A 23,289-nucleotide genomic window follows, 5' to 3' on the forward strand; every position below is an offset into this window, starting at 1 on the left:
GTCATTGTGTTAAAAGTTTTCATGAAATTTAAAATTTGGTTTTAATATAAGAAAGTTACGTACTACTGAAAGGTCTGCGTGTGTGTGTGCGAACGATAATGTTTTACGGCATTTCAAATACAAGACAGGTTCCAAAATTAATCCATTTGTTGACCTCTATCAGAACAATACTTCTTAAGTTACTCAATAATTTAGTATTCACTTCGAAAACATTTTTCTCCCACGTCGTCAACATTTCATAATTTTATAATCCGTGTAAACAAAGATTAATTTTCTTTATTTAAATCGCTGAATGAAATGTCATTTAAAATAATGGAAAATCATACCGTTATTAGTTGTTTGATGGATTATAACACCAAGCAGACATGCGCAACCACGTGATTCGATGCACGTTGAATACACAAGACTAAAATAGATTATCAATACTAGTTGACTTGCCTAGAACGAATAGTTTGTGTGTGTTTACTAACAGTCGTAACGTACGTTTATTAAAGGAGCAATTTACTTTTTTTAAAAATGTGATGGTTATTCGTTAAAATTAAGAAGGGAATAGAATAAGAGTAAATTATATATTTTAAGACACGCTTTTCACGAAAATGTCGTCTGAGGCGGATCATGTGGATAGTTCTGAAGTACTTCTCAGAAGAGGAACTAAACCAAATAACAATTTGAACAACTTTTCGAACGGCAGTGCTATGGAGAAATACTCCCAAGATTACAGAAACTTGGAACTGGAATGTATCAGACTTCGGAAGTATTTGTATGGACTAACAGCTGTTGTGGTGGCTGGGGTATTAATTCTTGTTATCACCATTTCTATTTTATTTGGAAAATTAAGTCACGACTTAGTTCATCATTCACATCAACCGAAAGTTGGAGAACAAATAGCAAAAATTTTAGAAACTGAAGAGCTATGTGTTCCATGTGAAGCAGTTCGACTAGGTCCATCTGAGAAAGAAGATCGGGATCTTGACGCTTTTATTCGAAGGAGTAAACCTTCGGGAGAAGAATGTTGTGTGGAGAAACCTCAACAACTTTTGACCTTGCTAGAACTGGTGAGACTCTTTTTGTAATTTTTTATTACATGTTAGCCTATAAAAATTGATGAATTCACATAGAACACAAAAGCCTTTGGTTTATCAAAAGTTCGGTATGTGACTCAGCGACTGTCGCATTTCGATTTTTTCTTTTTCTTGCTTAACTATAGTAGGTTGGGCATTTTTATATAAACGAGAAAAATTGCACGACCATATACAAACAAATTCATGAATAAGAAAAAAAAATCGTCTATTCTTCATTGCTTCATAAACATCCATGTCTATCTCAAATCACAGTAAATTATTTACATATTTTTGTGTATTGCCCTTTAGGAAGTGACAGTTATTTACTTTACATTTATAGTTCCGAACAAATTTATTGACCTAAAAAGTTCAGTATATGTATTGGCAGTAAAGTATGACGGGTAATAATCAAGTATTTTAATCTATTCAAAACACTAATTGTAGGTACTACCTGGTATACGTAAATTTTAAATCTACCCGAGCTGAAAGTTTAATATTAATGCGGTGCAAGCATTTACACGTAAAACGCATCTTAACAAATGTTTATCAGTGATTTTGCATTTACCGAGGTGCATTTAAATGTATTCCATAAAATCTTCATTTAAGCTTGTAATTCTTGAAATGTTGAGTACATGTAAGCAGGCATTTCAGTTTAGGCACAACAATCTACTTATATTTGTTTTTTACTTAAAATCTTATTGTTAGAAAGAAACAAGCGTTATTCAAACAGCACTTAAAAGTCCGTTGTTGTCTATTGTTGGGGGCTTCTAAAAAATAATAAAATACAGTTAGTTCTGTGCTCGGGAAGTCATATGATCCCCTCTATAATTTAAACACAATGGGTGAAAATTGAGAGGTCTACCAGGTGCAAAGACACAATAATTTACCTAAATATTATACATCACTCGTAAAATTTCGTGTGCTTACATGTTAATGAGTACTAAGTGGCAGTGTTTTACCTGTGTAACAACGTCCTAGTCTGGTCGTTGGATAAAAGATTGTGGTACCAACTGCGTTTGTCTTATTTTCAATAGTTCGAGAAAGCTACTAGAATGGATGGATTATTATGCTAAATACGCATGGGCGGATCCAGGATTTTAGATTGGGAGGGGGCGCACAGTAAAAAATTTTTGAGGTTAATTTTTTTTAAATGTTCTTCTAGAGTGAGTGGAATGTATATATCTTTTGTGGTAAAATTAGCGAGAAATTTAAGTTTCAAACTAAAACCGCCTAAATCTACCCCTGACAACCCAAGCTTAGCAAATTTTAGGGGGGGGCGCACGCCCGCCACGCCCCCTCTTGAATCCACCCCTGGTTTTTTTTTTCTATTCATAACCTTATTTTTAGGATTTCATGTTTGAACATATTTATATTTGAAACTAATACATTATGTATGCAAAAAAAAAGAGTGTCGTACCAATTTTTATCAAGCGTTTCAATAGTGTCTGCACTGCAAGTATTTGCTTAAAAAGAGCAAAATTGGTGGGGGCAGATATATTTGATACAAGTTTGTTGGGTTTTTTTTACACACATTCAATTCATACTTAACTGTTAATCGATTACAGAAAGTCTTAAGTTCTTTTTTTACATTCTAATCACATAGTGACTTTTTACGGAAAACAGTTTGCCTTGATCTTAATGGCATGACGCCGTTGATATCCGTTTCTTAACATTAGTGTAACTTTCTGTCGTTTATATGACAGAAGCAAATTGCCATCAAATAACTCGCTTCGTTAACAAATAGATAATCAATGGAATGGTTTCTGGCTTCGTCAATCTACATAGATCTGATTAGAAATGATCGAATATTCTAACAAAGAAACACAGATTTATATTTAAACATAAAAATTGATTGATGATGAAATCCTGTAGTTATAACGTCGAAATGAAGAGAATTCTACCGTGTATTCTAACCTATAAAACAAAGGGTCTATTAGCACTATTGAATCCTAAACAGAAAAGTCGATTTCCATCAGAAAACCCCAATAACGGTTCTTCACTTCTTGTTTTCGCCATTTATGGGTATTGGAAAAGTAGCTTTTCTGAATGACGTTACGGCTAATTGAATTGAAGGATTTTATAAAAGTAATCAAATTTTAATTAAAGTTTACATATTGGTTCAAAATCTCCGATTTTATTAAAGTTCTCAGTTGGGAATCTAAAGTTGATAGAAATTAAACAGAAGTTGTTCTTTACTCTTTTTCAACCATATAAATACAAGACAAGATCAGATCACATGTCTATTCAAGTTGGCTATAGATTAACTTTTTTCCTGATGTTGTCTCAATTTATTATAGTCATTTTTTTAACAATTAACATTTGTCACGTTCACTATTTTGAATTGTTTGAACCACATGTGCTAGTAATTTAGACTAGGCGCAAAAAGAAATAATCGGGTAAACATGAAATCGAATTACTACTTACTAGTATATATTTGTTCATATATGTTCATATGATTAATATCAAGCACATATGGTGGTGTTTCAGACATCAAATATAACCTCAGTGTTTATAAAACAGCTTAATAACGACTAAATAAAGAAAAGATCTCTTTAATACCATGGGCTCTGTGACTTTGTGGCTATTCGACACAGAAACTTTACAAAATTCTTTTTTTTCAGTCATGCATCTTGTATTCGTTTGCCTTCATATTCTATCATATCTGAGGAAACAACCATGTTGAAAATCAGAATATTTTCCTTTGATAGTTCCATATCTTCTTTAAAATGAATTGCACAATATTACCAGATAACATAGCTCTAATCATATCAAGGTGCACTCGAAAGTTCTTCGTGCGCCAACATGCCGCATGTTATGATATATTTTGAGGTGATGGCACAGCCAAAATTGATTATATGATTATCATACAATAAACTTATCAGGCATTTGCGAGAGTGTTAATCATATTGACACCTTGTTTTGTAAATGTAGCTTGATTTTGCGTAAACAGATATAAAAATCTGAGAAAAACCGTTACAGTAACTGTCTGTAAGCTTCTGTAATAAAGCTTAATGTCTATCCTGGTGATGATGGGTAGAGTTATCAGCGATCCCATGTGGATTCAACATCCAAACGTCTAAGGCGCGTTGTAGCCTACTTGATAGAGGTATGGAATCAAGACTCGTTTTATTCATGTTCTACAAACATTACACGGTTTAAGGTTTCCAATGGTTCAGAGAAGGTGCAAATAAAATAGTTTCCGTGTATTTTTGGTAGCTAAATGGTATTTCTTGTGTCCAACTATACTGCAATTATTAGTACAAATTAAGAAGTTTATTTACATCAGTGTTTATTAATTTAGAATAAACACGAATAAAAATGTATACTTTTCATTCTTACTTGCTTAGTTCTACCGTAAGCTGCTTAAGGACATGGAAGCAATGATTTCATGTACTAATTGCTTTTTGTGATCGATTTTCAGTATAAAAAAATCTTCTCTCTGATTTACTTTACTACAATAATTCATATCGATTAATATTAAATACTTTACCATTAGGCGACTAATATCATATTGACTTATAACATCAAACACAAGAAGTTCTTTATTATTATCTGTATTAGAACGATGTAAGCTTCTTAACTTGTTAACTTATGGAAAATATGGAAAGTATCGTAAGAGGCTTTCTTTTTACATTAAATTATTTCATTCTTTATTGCTGGGGCTAGAATCTCTTTTTATGAAAATGGTCGGTTTCATTAATCACAACATTGCAATTACTTGAATAAACCGTTTGTTATTATTATTTTCAGTATGTCGAAAAGAGACTGAGAGAAGAAACTGCTCGTGGTAAGAATGTTAACCAATGTCTAAATTCCACGCTAGTGTCTAATAATTTAGCATTTGTCAAGTTGGCAACAACCATGTTCGAGAACTCTGCACTCTTTAAACAACTCTGGATATAGCCTAAATGGTCGCCAGAAAAGGGCAATGAATAAGTAACATACCTCGCTATACATTGACCCGTTAAAAAAGGAAAATGTGCAGTGACCATTAAAATTGGCCGGGGACAAAAAAGTGAAGTCTTCATGTATAATAATACAAAGGACTTTTAGCCATAATTGCTCAATTTTATATCAATTTTAATATCCGATATAATTTTATGGAGAAAGTTAAACTGCCTGCACGCTTCCCAGATACATTTTATTTGTAACAGCTTATTTTAAACGGTACAATTTAACTAGCCCCGCATTTCAACTAATTTTATATTTATGGAGGATGACTTGCATTGACATGTGTATTATGTTTCTCCATTTGTCTAAGTCCTGAAGTGACAGTGTCGAGAGTGTCTAAAGTAAAAGTTTAAGGTGTCTGAAGTAAATAACTTGTCAAGATTTTTTAACTTTTAGAAAGGTTGTTAAATACTTTGTCCCCTTATCTAAAGAGTAATCAAGGGAACCGAGATTCTAGCAGAAGTGAAAAGAATGTAATCTAGGGACATAACCAGACGTGGAAAACAGACTAACATAACAAAGAACATAAAGTAGCTTAAATACATGTAATACATTCATAAGCAACTCAAACTCCACTAAAAAGTGGGAACATGGACCAGGTGCACCGGTAGGGTAGGCGTCCTCTGCTTTTCTATAAACACCCACCGAATTTAGAGACGTTTGTAAAATGCCTTGAACATTTGTTTAAAGATAAATACAGACGTGCTGCACATCACAGGGCTTAAATACTTCCCATGGCAACATCAGAGATCATGACATTGTCTCAGGGAAACAAATATTTCTCGAAGTAATTTGTTTCCGTGCTGATTTTGAATTCTGCTCTCGATTATGAAGTTATTTGCTTTATCTTGATTATATCGCTGTGTAATTAGCTTCCAATCGGCTACCAGTCAGTGAGTTAGGATAGGAACAAGATATTCCCTGTCGCTTTAATTTAAAATTGGTACCGAACATATAAACTTCTTGATTAAAATGTCTGAAAGATAATGTTTATCATTAATAACTAGCTTATTGGTACACATTATTTCTTAATCGACAATGTTTTGCTTGGAAAATATTTAATGTATTACTAGATTCGTTCAACAAGACAGAGGCAGAAATTAATGATTTCTGTCGAGTATTGATCTGAAGATATTCATGCATTTCATTATTAGGTTGTTTAGGTTATTAAAGATGTTAGGAAATGCTGTCTAGAATGAAAGGATTTATTTGCGATTTTCTAAATTTATTTCTAAAGCTAAAGGAGGAATTTTATGTTTGAAAGTGTTTCCTTCAATCTTTTTAACGCATACGGAATACACTTGCACAGAGAATATTAATTTTGGCACAGATTTGACTTAAAAATGCAAATTTTGTTACAAGAAACAATCCAGAACTCTACGCCCAATTACTCTTTCGACCTTCCGATAATTATTGTTCTTCTGTAGCTAGTAGTCATGTTTCTATTATGATAATGGTAACATCTTTGAAATCTTGTACAATAAAATAAAGTAGATAAACCATGAACAATGATATAATGACATAAATCTATATAGAGTTTTAATGTGCACCTGTTCTGCAACTATGATTCAAATTTCAACCCGCGATGGTCTACCTTAGCTGGATTTGTTACATACGTTAAAACGTTGCAAAACCAGTTTTGAAAATATTAACGATATTTTCATGTGAATTTCTATGTTTTTCTTTTTCTCTTAAACTAAAACGAGAAACTGGGTATACATCCAAAGCATCATGATTTTCATCATTTGATACATGCATACCAATACATTTTAAACTCCTTCTGATCAGTGAGATACCAAGGATGATACACCAGTATGCTGGTCTTTGATTGATAATGTGCTTGTTAGCAAAGGAAGAGTTTTAAATTAAGGTCCGTTTGACTGACGTTCCATGTATTCTAATTAAAACGTGTTTTGTTCGTTTCTTTTCTCTATTTTGTGCAATTTACTGGTTGGAAATTTAATTTAACAAAATATTCCTGATTCAAGCATCATTTAAGACGAGAGAAAAGTACAATTAATGGAAGAATTTAATCATGTTTTGGTAGGGAGCGACCTGGATTTGTCTCAATAGTCACGATATTAGGTTTTCTGATATTCAGTTTTGATGCCCATACTTAATTAATTCTCAGATTCTTGGTTTATAAAGGCGACGTCAGGCAAAAGTTGAGATAATGGCAAAAAGAAAATATGACCAATATTTGCTTCACGATTATTTACATAGATTTTTTTGTGCGCTTAAAATTTGCCGATTTTTCTTCTTTTTTTTTTATCAAACCCCATGCCCATGTCATTTTATGAAGTCGTGTTTTAGTGGAATGCATTGTGTTACAATAATATGTATTGATGAATAGTGTTTATCCCCCAAAATCATATTTTTCTTTACAAATTCATTTTATTACTGTTTGTCATTTTTGACAAAATTGAGTGAACCGAAAATGTTTAGCCTTTGGTTGTATATATTTTGTCTGAACTTTTTAGCTTCCAGCTATTCTTGTCTATTAAGGTCTTTATTTTACTGATACATTTAAATGGGTTAATACTGACTAAAACGTTAGCTTTCCGTAAGCAACGTATTTTCACCAAGTTAAGATCTTGTGTAACCACTAACTGTGTCATGTTGTAAATGATTAATTTATGAAATGTTTGAAAAACGAAAATTAAAGCAGCAATAAGTAAACATTTTAACAAGTACATTCAAAAAGATAACACGAAAAAATGTACATTTATAATTAAATGAACCATGCAGCAGAGAAATTACAAAAAAGTTATTCAGAATTTTACATATTAATTCAAAAGATGGTATCATTCGTGTTAGATTTAAATTTGAATAAGTGGTGAAAGATCACAATAATATGAACTTGCAATGTCATAGCTTTACGTTTCTTTGTAGCAACATGTACATGAACTTGAATCATTTAAAAAGTATGCATTTTTATAGCGGGTGGTCGTATAGAAAAGGCATGAAAGTGTACCTTCTTTTCAAACACGATAACCTTAGGTTAACCCAACTATTCGTCGTTCAATTTTATGTTATATTTCACTCTTACAGCTTTTAAATCCTCCATCTTATCATAAACATTCCTATTTCTAAAGAAAATTTGTAACTTAACTGATACGAATGGAAATAAATAACGTAGAAACATTTGAACTGATAAAAGATGACAGTTCTATTACAATATTTCTCAGTCCTTCTGTTTAGCAATAACGGATAGCTTCTGATTCAGGATAGCGGTACAAGAAGAATGTACTTGGAAATGAGATGAAAAGGATAAACAAAAAGGGAGATCACGTTATTGAAATATATGAGGTGTAGTATCAAATTTTTAGTCCACCTATTTCCAGTGGCAATCAAAATTCGTCTACCCATTTACCTCATTTTTCATTTCATCATCGCCTGGATATAGCTGAAATATTGCTGTTTAGGAGTTAAGCACCAACAATCAATCATAACTACACAGGCTCCTCTCGAAAATCGTTTGATATAATTTATAAAGAATTTAGAAGACGAAACATACTTTCATTATATAATCCATATACACATGTATATATACATGTATAGCTGTTTGTGTCCGGCGTACAACGATATGTAAGTGCTATGATGCTAACGAACTTCAAAAGCCACAGATACATCTCAGTCAAAGCCACAATTTCAAAACAAAACATAAATATGAAGATTATAGAAAAAGTTATAGTTTTAGCTGAATTAAGAACTTGCACGCCTTTTAGATACTGGACGGATTCTTTTAGACTGATATTGTAGCGAATCTTAAACCCAAGTATACAGAACTAAACTGGAATGATCAGGAACAAGTCAGTAACACCAACAATTATACCCAAATATCCAGAAGCACGTCAACAGTGATATTCTTTTACTAGAATTCTATGTAAACAGAAACGTGGAAACAATGATATTCTAAACCCGAATGAACAAAAACACGCCTGCAACAATATTCAAAAATTCAATCAACTACAATCAAATATAGTCCTATATACTCAGAAACTAATAGTCGGCGATATTCTATACTGAAATATTCAGAAACAAGTCAACAACATTAGTCAGCACAATACTAGGACTAACACGCTTATAAGCTGTGACTCATCACGCATATTTTTTAAAGTACATGTATAATACTAAACAAAACGGAAAAAAAACTAGCTTCAGACTTCATTTTTTTTTTCAAATAACATAAATTTGCAAATATAAACGTATAATGTTTGCATTGGATGACACTGTTATAAAGAATATTCTCTTTTTTTGAAATTATAATTATGGGATGTGTTTTTCTGTATCCCTCTGGTATATGTTTAATTGACAAGTTAGATGTTTTTGTTGGACAGTAAATAGAAATTTTGGCTTTGAATTGACAAACTGAATTGGTTACATGTATCTTTTTCTTAAACAATTGTTGTTCATTTTACTATGTTTTACATACATTCTTGCTAGAAGTGAAAGACACCATCCTATGTCCAGGAATTTTTGTAACCATGAAGTCTCGGTGAAGTCAAAATTTATGCCAATAAGAAATTGACTTGGCGGATTTTCTTACACCATCCATTATTTAAATTTACAAATTCTGTGTCAAACAAATGGCTGTAAAACACGCCAAGCTAAGATAATTTTCCAGTGAACAAAATGAAAATGAAATTAGCATCACGCAAAAGCAAGAAAGTTGTGTAATAAATAAAAGTATTTTAGAAACTACAACACTAAAATCAATAGCTCTTGAGGCGATTATAGTAAAAGCAACATTTGACTTTCGATGGTGGTAGATCTGACCAAACTCAGTCGGTGTGATAACACCATGCAGAGTTTTTTTTTAATATTATTTCGACATTAACATTATTTATTTCAGTATCTTCCTTAATAAAAGAAATATAGAATGAGGAATTGTAAAGTTTGCCTAAAATATAAATATAAATATATATATATATATATTTGGAGCACCTCAATAAATGTTAATTGCAAAGCGAACACTTTCCCAATACATGAAAGGATGGCAATAAATATCGAAATGTACCCTTAAGAATTTTCCACTGTTCTAAATGCACTTTAATAAACATTTAACTAGATTTGCCTCTTTCATCTGAGCTAATTTACAACATACGAGATAAGCAGACATGCATGTCGAAATAACACTTTTATTGGAAACTTATTATGAAATATTTGCCCATCAAATATAAATATATATTTTATTGTTGTAATCATTTTTAAGTGCCCGTGTATATCGTCAAGTGAGTTCGAAAATAACGTCTTACAACATTAGGTTGCACAGTTAATTTAAGGTTCTGGCAGAATGGTCGTTTTATTTGGTGTTTAGTGCTACCTTGAATGCAGCTTGATACTGGATTGTCAAATGATGGGAACGATTACTTAAATTGTTTCTTGGTTGCTTAAACAGTATGAAACTATAGTTAGTAAAATGATAAACCTCCTCTACCATACCGGTTGGTAATTTGCTCATAGCTTCTTTTCTTATCTCAGTATAACAGAACGTTCGCCAAGTCAAACCAACGGAAGGAATATTTGAAAAAAAATCGGATGTGAAAGAAAGATGTATATATGTGTTGTCAATATTAGATCAGTCCAATTAATTATCTGCCAGACAGTTGTTAAAGATGGAAATATTTACTAAGGATGCTGCTGTAATTAGTGATGCTAATTATATTGTTATTGATACGACTTTTGTTGATATCTTTTACGAATAAACATACGGTTATTGTTATGATAACTTGTTTTCATGCTTGTTTTTACCAGGGCTTTGTTCGTTCAGTGCATTACACTTTCTTTGTTACTGTTCATTGTGGCTTCGCATGAATAAATTCTGACTTGGTCATGTGATTGAATGAGGTGATTAGGTTACCCATGATTGATCTTCAAATGAACTAGTTCTATCAGTTGAAATCGCAGAGAGTTTGAACACACTGGTTCAATGCCAAACCCTAAATAGTATAGCCCCTTAGTAGCGCTATAGTTCTCTCCGTAGTTAGCCCCTTTGTACATGTAGCACTATAGTTCTCTCCATAGTTAGCCCCTTGGTAGCGCTATAGTTCATAGTTAGCCTCCTGGTAGCCCTATAACTCTCTCCGTAATTGAAATTAATTTCTTAAGATTGTATAATAAATCTTGTCACTGCCGATGTCAGAATCAATTGTAAGAACGGAACACATTTCAAACGTTCCTTTAATATTCTGAAAATGAGGAAAATCTAATTTACAAATCAAATTTCACTTGACATTAAGTCACACTGGCTTGTAAAATGCTTTATTTGTTTTGAGACTTTCTGCAGCACTGGAGATAAGAAATCCCTAATTGCTTTCTCGTGTTTTTAGTGAGATACCGGCATTTCCAAACGCTATGTGATTATCTCGGTCGAAATGAAAATCAATTTTGTGTAAAGTTGAGCAAGTTTTATATTTGGTGAATATTAATTATTTGATGTCGTTTTCTACTCTGTTAATTCGCTGTGATCAATTATGTGATTGCTCCTTCCTTATGTAAATTGCTGTCCACATAGCAGATTGGAAATGAGTGATAACTATGCTTATTACAAAGGACATACTCTAAACGTTTACCTGGTCTAGCTTGGATTTGCCTTCAATTCGGATTGTTTTGTCGGACAATTTTCATAGCTTGGCTTAACTAACCTCACTATGTCTAGGCCCACTCCTTTCAAACCAAAACCGAAGTAGTTCGGGGCATGATTTTTAAACGGAGCTTGATACCGTTGTAACACTTGTAATTCAAGGGTGTTTTTGCTATCAATGAAGACGAACACCATTGTCATGTTTGGAATCTTCCTCCTCGAGCTGTAAGCTGATTGCACTATATAAAAATAATAGATATCTAAAAGTGCTGCTTATTTTCAGGTAACATAAGATCAGCGTATGAGACTTCAGGAAAAAGAAATATCACGTATGCTGCTCACCTAATGGGTACAAATCGACGAATGAGACATACTGGCAGTAAGTATAGTGTACATAATCATCGGAATTTTGGCAATTTATTTGTCATTTCAAATTCAAAGTTTTGTTCGGAATTCGATGTATGGCCTGTACATTGGAATGATTCAAGTACAATATTTTCTTTTTGTATTTCTTTTCTATTTGGTTTGAAATTTTCTGACTAATAAAGACGTATCTTTTAGGTCACCCTATCAATTTCTTCAACTGTGGCAACATCCCTTCAGTACCTGCGTATGGAGTGTTCATATCACAACTCATACGTTATGCCAGAGCTTTCCGAAACTACGCAGACTTTTTGTATCGCGCTAGAATTCTAACAAATAGGCTTCTGGAACAGGGTTATGTTGCTACACGATTGAAGTCATCACTACAGAAGTTTTGTGGTCGTCGTCATGAACTCGTGGATCGTTATGGTGTATCCATCTGCACCATGAAAACTGATTTATTCAACGGGATATAGTTTTCCTTTCCTCTTTTGTCTACCCCGGACTTGACTTTTTATGAGCAACTCGGCGGGTGTTTCTAGAAAGCAGAGGACGTGCTTACCCTACCGGTGCACCTGGTCCATGCTCCCTGTTTTAGTGGAGTCCGAGTTGCTCATTTGCTTTTGTTACTTTGTATGTATGATTTTAGTTACTTTATGTTCTTTGTTGTGTATGTCTGTTTTCCATGTCTGGTCTTTGTCCCTTGATTACATTCTTTTGATTACCGCTATGACCTTGGTTCCCTTGCTTACTCCTTCATTAAAGTAGAAAGTGCCCAATTGAACAGAAACAATGAATTCGAGATAAGTCATCTTACCAAATATGCAACCATATCGTTTGAAGCTTATTAAAATGCATTGTCTGGACAATTTCTTTGGAGTTGGAATAAAACAAAGATTGTTCTTCAACAACATGTAATACTTACCACTGCCTTCAAGATCTAATACCTAGACTTATTTGTTATAGATCCAGGAAATCAGTTTGACATACCGCAATGGATATACAGGAATGATTTGGCCTTTACGAATGCTGTACGTTACCGTAACGACATTGGCAGATTAGTGGTTCCAGTGGATGGGCTATACTATGTATACTCTCATGTATCATTCTCTGAAAACTTTGGACTTGGTGGATCGAGAAATCCGAGGTCTAGTTCTAATAGCCTCGCTCACTATTTATACAGATATAACATTATTTACCCCAACGGAGGAGAAGAGCTTCTACTTATGAACTCTTTAACAAAATGTTGGGACGAGAATAAACAATTTGGTGAATATTCCAGCTACTTGGGTGCTCTATTCAAATTACGGCGAAGTGATGAACTATTTGTTAAGGTTTCGAATCTGACTATTGTAGTGCCAAATCACAAAATCAACACCTTTGGATTTTTCAGAGTTGGGGATTACTTGTGAAATGAATAATCCGATCCAATCGTTTTAGTGGTGTTCAGTTTTTTAAAGGTTCTACAGCAAATGTATAGTTTTCATATTCTAAATTGGTATCTTTCCAAGTTTTTACATCCTTTATGCCGATACGCAAAAATGATTAAGAAACAGGTGACTGCTCCTTTCGAATATTGTGTGATAAAGCAGATATTACATCCAGTTCTACTTGGATGCGATGTTTAAGGGGTGGGATTTAATTTTTGTTTCTTTCGAGACAAGGTATAATTTCAAGTCTTTTTTCGTTGACTGCGTAGGAAATTGAACTCTTTTTGTTTCATCTTTTATTCCTCACCATTCTTCAAACGCGCTTTGCATTTTTCATCTTGAATCATTAGATATATTTGTAATTATAACTGGTCATTAAGAATGACACAGATATTTTTAACATTCCAAATCGTTGGTGGCATTTTTTTAGCATATCGAACTACGGATGGGCAACTTAGACAACATGGCCAGCTCTTTTGGGAGGGCTCTTCAGTATCTACCAATACAATTGATTTTACTAGTGTAATGATGGTCATCGAACTGACATAATGTCAATGTTTTGTTTTTGTTGACGACCTTTTATTTGTTTTCTGAATGCTTAATATCATTTCTCTAAAAGAAATTGTCGTCTTGCTTGTATACGTACGCTTGTGAGTTGAAAATCGATGCCTTGACGTTTCTAGAAAATTGTAGATATCCAGATACTATTGTATAAATGGGAACGTGTGTCAAATAAAATCATAGAATGTCATAATAATTGTAAATGTGTGTGAATTATATACAGATTTCATTTTAGTTTACCGTAGGAAAGGATAACAAATTTACAGTTGGTTGTATGGGCTTGTCTCCATGTATCAATTGTGATTTTTTAAAGGAACTCCCTTTTAGTTGCAGTTATCCATTTATCATGAAGTATTGAGTCTTCCTTCTTTACTGTGCGTGTAGATATGATTCGTAATAAAATATTCTGGATGACCTTGTTAAACGTACTAAGGACATGTATTATGTGCAATTTTCTCTCGTAATTATATTTGAGATATATGTACATTATAAATGAATGTATGTATGTGCATGTTTGTATGGTATTGTTTTTGTTTTGTATATTTTTGATTTTGTTATAGTGGCATAATACCTACTAAGAGTGCTTAAAATCTTAATTTTGGATTAGGGAGGTTTTTTTATATAGTTTCTTTTCCGTCCAAATGTATAGAAGTCTCAATTACCCACCTAGTCTATATATACGTGTGTTTTGCAAAGTTTGTCTTGAAACCGAAATAAAAAAAATATGTTTTCTTATACAATATAAGCTATGAAATTGCTATTGACACTTAAAAACTAATTTGAAGAGGGCTTAACTTCTAAAATGCATTCATTTTTGTTTCGTTTCGTCATGATGTTGCAGTAAAAACCTCCAATAAGAACATTTGATTTATATAACTGCCTATCATGTAAACATTTCATTTTTTAATTTATTCCATGAAATTTAAATCTGCTGAAATAAATTTAAATTGGATATGATGACAACAACAAAAATAACAAAATAACGAAACCGTAGACACTTGGACCATGAAGGCCTTTTATATTTTTCTTCAACTTTAATTTACTTCTTTCTGATATATTTATTTTATAATTTAGAATTTAATGTAATATAAGTTACAAATAGTAATAATCAAGTAATTTAATTTTTACTTGTTTTTTTTTTCTTTTGAAAAAAAAAAGGATATAGAAGCCCCTTATATAGCTGGGAATAGACTTCTAACTATGTACATATTTTTCAAGTACAGGTGTGGACTTCAAAAGTCTTGTGTAAGAGGATTTGTGTGTTATATGTACATTTCAAATATTTTTGTAACAAATAAAATGTTCAATCTACTTCTCGTTTGTTAATATAATTAACACAACAAAACAGATTACTTACATTTCCCTGGGTTTGTTTTGAAATATTATTTAAAAACACTTCGCCAGATGGGTGCCAGTTTTCAGCATGAGTACGTCACTAACAATTTAATGGACACTTTGTTTCGATATTGATAACGAATGATATGAGTTGCTGCTAAACTGAAAATATTTTCTTGGGGACGTTCACTATTCTTTGACAAGAAAGTAACTATATCTAAATGTTAATTTCTCGCTAATAGTTGACATAGATCAATACTTTACAAGTAACGAATATCACAGCAAAGGACGGTGTTATTCTTATTTGTTCACTTTCTCATTGACATCAGTTAATAACGAAAACTTGGACATGTTGCTGCTAATGAAAAGAAAGGACCGTTCCTTCTCTTGGGAAACTCCACAATATGGAGTATTAATTCACTGATCAATGAATCAGTTCCACCTCTTATATTTTCTCCGTTATATTAACTAATAGATCTAAGTGATGGTATTGATTGCTCATAATGTAGAAAGTAAATAGCCCTTTATTATTTCTGAAGTTAATGTACGGTGGTTTTACGATTTTATTAAAACCCCTTGCATAGATCTATAGCTTTTTTTACTATGTTCCCAAAACGTATCTTTATGAAACATATTGGGATATATATCGTTTATATTTTTTTCATTCTAAAGCTCGTTTATACACACAAATATTATAAAAAATCAAATGCCTGTCCAAATTCCACAAAGAAAACAAAACGGCGGTGATTTACCAATCAGAAATTATCACAATCCGATTTCTTAATTCAAGTTCTTCGGTTTCTGTAAGGTGTCTTTTTCTTTTATTTTCATTCAAAAATTGATGTTACACTCCACTGTCTTGTTTTTGAGAAGGAATAGTTGTTTTAAGACAGAAACAAAACTTTCTCGTCGTATTTATTAGCTTCTGACAGGAAAAGAAATGTATATTCGAAAGTATACAACCTAAACATGATGTCAGTGGCAACATTTTATCAATCGAGCATAAGAATAAGAAGAACTGCGAACGCTTTGTAAGGGCTTGTTCCCATTTCGCCTTAGCTGTCAAATTCGGTACATAAAAGTATTCCCATTTCGTCTTAGTAAAATTTGGAGTGAACTAAGGCGAAATGGGAACTTGTGTAAACATGTAATTTTAAGTGCAAATTGTGTTTTTATAGCAATAAAAAAGCCTACAAGAATTGATTTCATAAATATTTTGCTTTTATTATTGTAACAACACCACATTAATTTAGTGTTTTGTTTTTACAACATAAAAATATATAAATTCCCACTTCGCCTTAGTATTTTTTTACCTATTTTTACCAGTATATATTATTTATTTTTAATGTACTGTACAGTAGAATATTGAGACATTTTTTTTCTTCTAAGTAGTGGGGTCATAATATTTGTTTCAAAATATTTCCATGCCAAGTTAGTTTAAAAAAAAATCTGTCAGCCCCATTATAAGAATACTCTAATGAACAAGTTTAAATTTTGCCTAAAGAAATTTGATATATTTTTGATTTAAGTGGTAAGGGTGATGAACGTTTATAACATTGAGAGTAAGGTTCTGACTGACCAGAAACACAAAACTTACTAATCAACGACAACAAAATCTATTATTGAACCAAAGATATTAATCCTATAGAGGATTCTTTTACTTACCAAAGCAGTTAAACAAAAAAACTCTTTGAAATATCACCTTTTCTCCGTGTATGTTTATTATCTGTTTTATCCTTTACCCTGAAATTTTATCTTGAAATTCAGCATAAAACCACATGACATATTGGCTAAACCGTGTAATGATAACTTGAGCTATCTCAGCAGTTCATGGTTAAGTCATACTATATTTTAATTACACTTTTATTATGAAAACTTCAAATAAGTTATCGTGTCTTTGTTACTCTATAACCTTGGAAATTTACACTTCTAATTTCCTTTAGTTTCTATTGTTTCATTGTTGAAGTCATCACGGTCGTCATCATGAACATGTAGATCGTTACGGTGTAACCATCTGCACCATGAAATCTGATTTGTTCGACGTGTCATAGTTTTTCTTTTCTCTTTCGTCTACCCCGGACTTCACTTTTTATGAGCAACTAAGCGGGTCTTTCAGAGGAGAAGAATATTTTAGTGACCGCCAACAAGAAGTTATTCGAGTGAAACAAGACATGAGTTTTGGACGAAAGTTATAAAGGAAACAAGAACACCAAATTTAGGTCAGCTTACTTGACAATGTTTTGATGGGCCGATCTTCACCAATAACCATAACCAAGAGTTTTTTTCGAGGTCACCGATTCCTATCCGAAATATCGGCCGCAATTCCTGACAAAATGTAAATGAGATAAAAACTCCACAGCCAGAACAGGTGTGTGAAATGTATTAAATATGAATGGATAATTGAAATGCCATTGAAAAACTTCAAAGTCTTTGTGCTTAGTCATTCTCTCGTGTTTCTATTTCGAGAATAAGAACAATATACAAATAAGTACTAAGTATGAAGAGTCGAACAATAGAATTTTTTATGAAATGAAAAAGCACTACGAGTAAGATTATGTGTAAGATCTAAGTGTAAGTAGGTATCACAGTAGATCCCAACTATCAAAATGGAAATACTAAGCTAAAACAAATAGTTCACTTTGCAGACCTATCAACAAACCGATCTGAGTATGATGTTTAGTTTTTCTAGTACAAAAAAGGAACAGATCCCATTTGTTTGTCTTTCGTGAAAGAACTGACGGACGTTGATTCCGCCTTGTACACATTCAATTTCATTTTCTTTGTCAGCTCTTTTACAGAGTTGGGACCTTAACTGCAGAATCAACAACATATTTGTCATAAATGGTTGTAAGAGTTTCAGCAATGTCAGAATACTTGATAATTAACTTAGCTTTTGTACTCATTGACGAATTTAGAACGCTGATACACACAGGTGCTTACTTCCTTCTCGTTTAAATAATATTCTTGCAAAGTATGTCGTAGGAGCTATGTTATTGTAGTTTAGACTCATACTGGATTTTACTCATTTGCATTGTGACATGTGCCGCTGGTAGAGCAGGATATGTGTACCCTTCAGAAGTACCCATGATATCACCCTCAGTTATTTGTGGGAACTAATTCTGTAAATGGTTTAATGTTTATGTATGTTGTCGTCCTCATTTTTAATTTTTATATGTAATTGTATTTTATTCTGTTAGCTACAACGTTGTGTGTGTGTCGTCTTTGTTTTCTGCTATCACGTTTTAGCCATTTGCTTTGACTTTAATGTATCTATTTTGTCTTTCGGTTTGAATTGTTCTAATTATTATCCCCGATATGTATTTCTTCCTCGTTCCAGCTTGTTTCATCCAAGTTAAAGTTCCAATTTGCAGCATGTTCTTAGCCATAGATATTAATTCTCTTTTACTGGAATTTACCTGCAGTCTTCAACGGTCTTGGTGAGTGGTTTGCACGAAGTAGTAACCACTCATCCTTCTGCACCATCCGTATTCACCCCACAGTTTTATTGGGGTTCGTGATGTTCGTTTTTTCTGTTTTTTAATTCCCTAGTGTTGTGTGGGTTAATTGTTCTTTATCTGCTGTCATTTTAATGTTTTCGGCGTTGTTTTGTACACGGATTGCCACTCGTATTTCTTCCGAATCTTCCGTTATTCTACTAAAAGATTAAATTTAAAAAAAATAACAGGACCATGAATATATCGAATAAATAACTTACATGCAATATCAAAAGCGGGATAACCCTGATTTACTGGTCGTCCATACGGAATGTAATTTAAAATACTGATCTGGGACATTTAATCAGCAACTTATCATTAAAAAAATAAAATGCATCGCAACATTAACGATCGATCAATTTTTTTTTCATAGTAAAATTTCAGGACTTTCTGAAAGTGAGGGTTCCTCGCAATATGTATGCATTTGGCTTGGTACAGAGGACTGATGTTTAGTACAAATATTAAATATATGTTATTGAAAAAAAGCGAAAAACTTCAGTATTGAGTTTTTGGCAGCCTTGAGTAAAGATGCACTATATATGTTAGAGAGAGTGATCAAGACAAAGACCAGACATGGAAAACAGACACACACAACAAAGGACATAAAGTAACTAAAATCATACATACAAAGTAACAAAAGTAAATGAGCAACTCGGACTTCACTACAAACTGGGAGCATGGACCAGGTGCACCGGTAGGGTAAGCGTCCTCTGCTTTTCTAGAAACACCCGCCGAGTTGCTCTTAAAAAGTCAAGTCCGGGGTAGACAAACGAGGAAAGGTAAACTATGACCCGTTGAATAAATCAGTTTTCATGATGCTGATGGATACATCATAACAATCCACGAGTTCATTATGACGACCATAAAACTTCTGTAGTGATGACTTCAATCGTGTAGCAGCATAACCCTGTTCCAGAAGCCTATTTGTTAGAGTTCTAGCGCGATACAAAAAGTCTGCGTAGTTTCGGCAAGCTCTGGCATAACATATGAGTGATATGAACAGTCCATACGCAGGAGCCGAAGGGATGTTGCCACAGATGAAAGGAAAGTTGACAATTTTGAATGAAAAGTCATCACGTTTGTCGTAAAGTTTGGTCAATAGTTTTCCTTTACCATCGATTTCTAAGTGTAGGTCAAGATATGAGGCTGACTTCACAGTGTCTGTAGTATCCTTCATCTCAAGTTCTTTTGGGTAGATGCGATGTATCAAATCCCCGAAATTAGGATTGTTTAAAGATAATACGTCATCTATATAGCGGAAACTGAGATTGAATGATCTAGCCAAACGATATTCTTTCTTTCTGATCAAATCAACTATAAAGTCAGCCCCATAAGAGTGAAGAAATAGGTCAGCAAGTAAAGGAGCACAATTTGTTCCCATTGGAATGCCGACCGTTTGTTGAAAAAAACGTCCACCACACTGGACAAATATGTTGTCGATTAAAAATTCCAGCATTTTGTAAACATCTTCCTCTGTATATTTGGAAGATGATTTGGAATTATTTCTTACAGAGTATGAGGAATCTCTACCAAGGACTATTAGTTGCATTTAGAGAATTCAGCAAAACAATCAGATTTTGCGATTCTTAGGCACCAACCATTTTATTAGGGGGAGCTGAAATCTTTTACTTCTTTTAATTAAGAAGGGAGATTTTCAAATAAAAATATACTGATGATATAATGAATGAAAATTGTGTGCTTGCGCGAAAGAAAAATCCGACATCAAATTTCAGCCATCAGGATTAACGTGGTCTGGTCCTTATGGTGTTTGTATAGTTATTAATGAAAGGGAGATCACAGGTCATAAATAACATTTTCTTTTTTAAAGGATGGAATAGGAACTAGTGTTATAGTGTATATTATTAGTGCTCGCTTTGTTAATTGAGCAATGGACAACGAAAATGTCAAACTGATCTTAGTTCTAGTAAGAAAAATAGTTGTTTTATAAAGATTATCTGACGGCAAATGGAAATAGTTGAACTACTATAAAAATATTAAGTACTTATAAAACCCTGTTCGTATTTTCTGTATCTGAACGACAGATAGGCGGTGGTATCACGAGAGTATGTTTGCAAAATCGTATCTACTCGGCCATTTCCGCTACACAACGTGTACCCAGAAAGTCCGGAATGCCGCGGTGCCTAATAATTTGGCGCTTATCCGCAACCATGCAGATGCTATAGTATATGTTTTTTTTTCTTCCATTGGGTCTATTCAGAAGCATGTTAAAAATGTTGTCACATCGGCATCTTTTACCGGTATCTTATTGGGGAGGGGGGTGTTGGGGACATATTATACAAGTGCAAGTAGAGACACTCTGCACTTTATTAATAAATTGTGAAGTTTTATTCAAGAAAGTGAACCCTGATATACAATGAATTATCTGAGTGTTTGAGGCTTTGATAAATGCATGTAACTTAATTCCGATCTTAAAAGTTAGTTCATTCATCCGTTCAGAATGCATTACTCAGTGTAACAAGATTGAAACATATGTCATGAACATAATTTTAAATAATCTTCAATCAATAAGCAGATTGGAATAACAGCATAACTTGCTAAGCTACGACAGACAATGTAGCGTGGACTGTGGGAAAAGCCTCCAACCGAATTATTTCTGTATAAATCTGTAGCCATTCAGTATGTTTAACATCGCCAAACATTCCATTTTTTGTCTTTTTTATTGATTTAAATTGTCAAGGACTGTATTATATACACGTATATAATTACAATGCAATTGAACAAGAAGAGAAATAAAAAGAAAGAAAGAAAGAAAGAAAGAAAGAAAACAACTGACATATGCAACCTACAAAAGAAAGCAAGAAATTGAAGTTACCATGGTTATTAAAAAAAGAAAGAGGTACTTTGATAATTATCAAGTAATCAGTCTATTTTTGAAGAAGTTTGCATGAGTTACAAATGACGCTGTATAAGTCTTTTTGGTGTAACTCAAAGTTAGTGTTACATGGCAATATACACCGAAAAAGTTCAACATCTGACATGGGCACTAAATACAATGGGAATCAGGTTTATCACATCACGCCTGATATTGCCTCCTCATTCTTCTGTGTAATCATACGATAGCAAGGCATGGAAACAAGGATCACGGAAAAGGTTTCACATTTCTCGCATAAGCTAGTTCGTAAGGAGTCTAAACTTTCTTCGCGCAACAGACAGCAGGTAGATACTGCGAAATGAGCTTGACGACGCGACTGTGGATGTTCTAGAGCGAAGTTCCATGCTGCGTGTGGTTCACATTTAGTGTGAATGTTCTTGAAGACTGAAAAATTGTGATCTGTCATAATGCATTTTCGCCATTTGTTGTGTTCATGTTGATCAATCAATGTTTTAACAATGCCTTTCGTATAAGTACTGTGTAACTCCGTACCATGCCAGTATTTCAATAATGTCGGTGGCGAATCCTAGGTCGGCGTTGTTGTTCCTACTGTAGAGTAATTCAAGTAGTCTGCGGGGAAGAATTCGAAATAAAAGTGTTGACTACGACACACTCTACCAAATAACAACAGTTTCTTTTCGCATATGAAACTATCTATCGAGAACCAACCGAGTAAGGGCAGACACATAACGGTTCTTGTAATTCGAGGCAAATTCTGTATATATTTACAAACGAAATGGTGACATCTCAAGTAAAAAGTTGTTTTTTTTTGTTGCTGTGATCTTCCCCATAGTTCACAGCCATAAAGTGCTTTAATGTAACAAAGTAAGACAGTTTGATCCCTGGCTTCAGATACTATTTGAAATTAAGATGCGGTAGCGTAGCGGCTTCTGCTGATTTGATAGCCGTAATGATGTCCAAAGGTTTTGTGATACAGTAAAGGTGTAATCTAATAATTTACTGCTTATTTGAGCCCGGTCCCAATCGATATTTCGATGGTAATTTTGATCGGATTCCTTTACTGTGGGGGAGGTAATAGCGACATTATACATACCAATGGATGATGAACGGAGATATTCAATGGATGATCTTCTAAAACACATGCCTGACTGACAGTTTTTTTTATGTATCGGTTTTAATCATAATGTGGTCAATCCCAGTTGTCAGACCGTCGTGATAAGATTGAAATGTATGTATAGGGCTTCCATGTAGATATATTTTAAGTCATATTCAACCATTAGATCACGTAAAAATACGCTTCGTACGTCATTGGTAAATAAGGGTAAAGGTATATCTTGGTCCATTAACTTTTTTTTTAATCTCCCATGAAAACTACAGTTCAATAATCACAATATATTGCATATAAATCGAATGGATCATCAAAAGTGGGCTCGAAAAGATTCCATTGAGTGGGTTGATGCTGAGATAGACGCAGAATACATATACTTTCTCGGAATTCGGTATATCTACTTTAATTCCAATGATCCTTCTACTAGTGTAGTCAATGACATAAATGTAAGAACAAATGTCCTTTGATATTAAGAACGCAACACCATTTAGCATCTATTATTGACATGTAGGGATTCTATACAATGTTCATCAACACTTCTTGCTA

At 33.3% G+C, this 23,289-nt stretch overlaps 1 protein-coding gene across 1 annotated transcript; it reads left to right on the forward strand.

Moving 5' to 3' along the window:
• Nucleotides 1–431: 431 nt before the first annotated feature.
• LOC148624513 (uncharacterized) lies at nt 432–15,263 on the forward strand. The gene is made up of 4 exons (XM_088567145.1): nt 432–1,055; nt 4,812–4,848; nt 11,882–11,977; nt 12,928–15,263. The coding sequence occupies exons 1-4, from the start codon at nt 597–599 to the stop codon at nt 13,371–13,373; spliced, it is 1,038 nt and encodes a 345-aa protein (XP_088423271.1). The 5' UTR covers nt 432–596; the 3' UTR covers nt 13,374–15,263.
• Nucleotides 15,264–23,289: the final 8,026 nt, after the last annotated feature.

Source organism: Perna viridis, chromosome 2 (assembly GCF_037379345.1).
Source record: "Perna viridis isolate PV_CMFRI_1.1 ecotype Kerala chromosome 2, ASM3737934v1, whole genome shotgun sequence".
In the NCBI taxonomy this organism is placed as follows: domain Eukaryota; kingdom Metazoa; phylum Mollusca; class Bivalvia; order Mytilida; family Mytilidae; genus Perna; species Perna viridis.

What these genes read in the sequence shown, in the direction of transcription:
- LOC148624513 (XM_088567145.1), top strand. Translation starts at nt 597, where the DNA reads ATGTCGTCTGAGGCGGATCATGTGGATAGTTCTGAAGTACTTCTCAGA. An exon ending in GAGAGAAGAAACTGCTCGTG is followed by an intron (nt 4,849 to 11,881) that starts GTAAGAATGTTA and finishes GCTTATTTTCAG; the next exon opens with GTAACATAAGATCAGCGTAT. An exon ending in ACGAATGAGACATACTGGCA is followed by an intron (nt 11,978 to 12,927) that starts GTAAGTATAGTG and finishes TATTTGTTATAG; the next exon opens with ATCCAGGAAATCAGTTTGAC.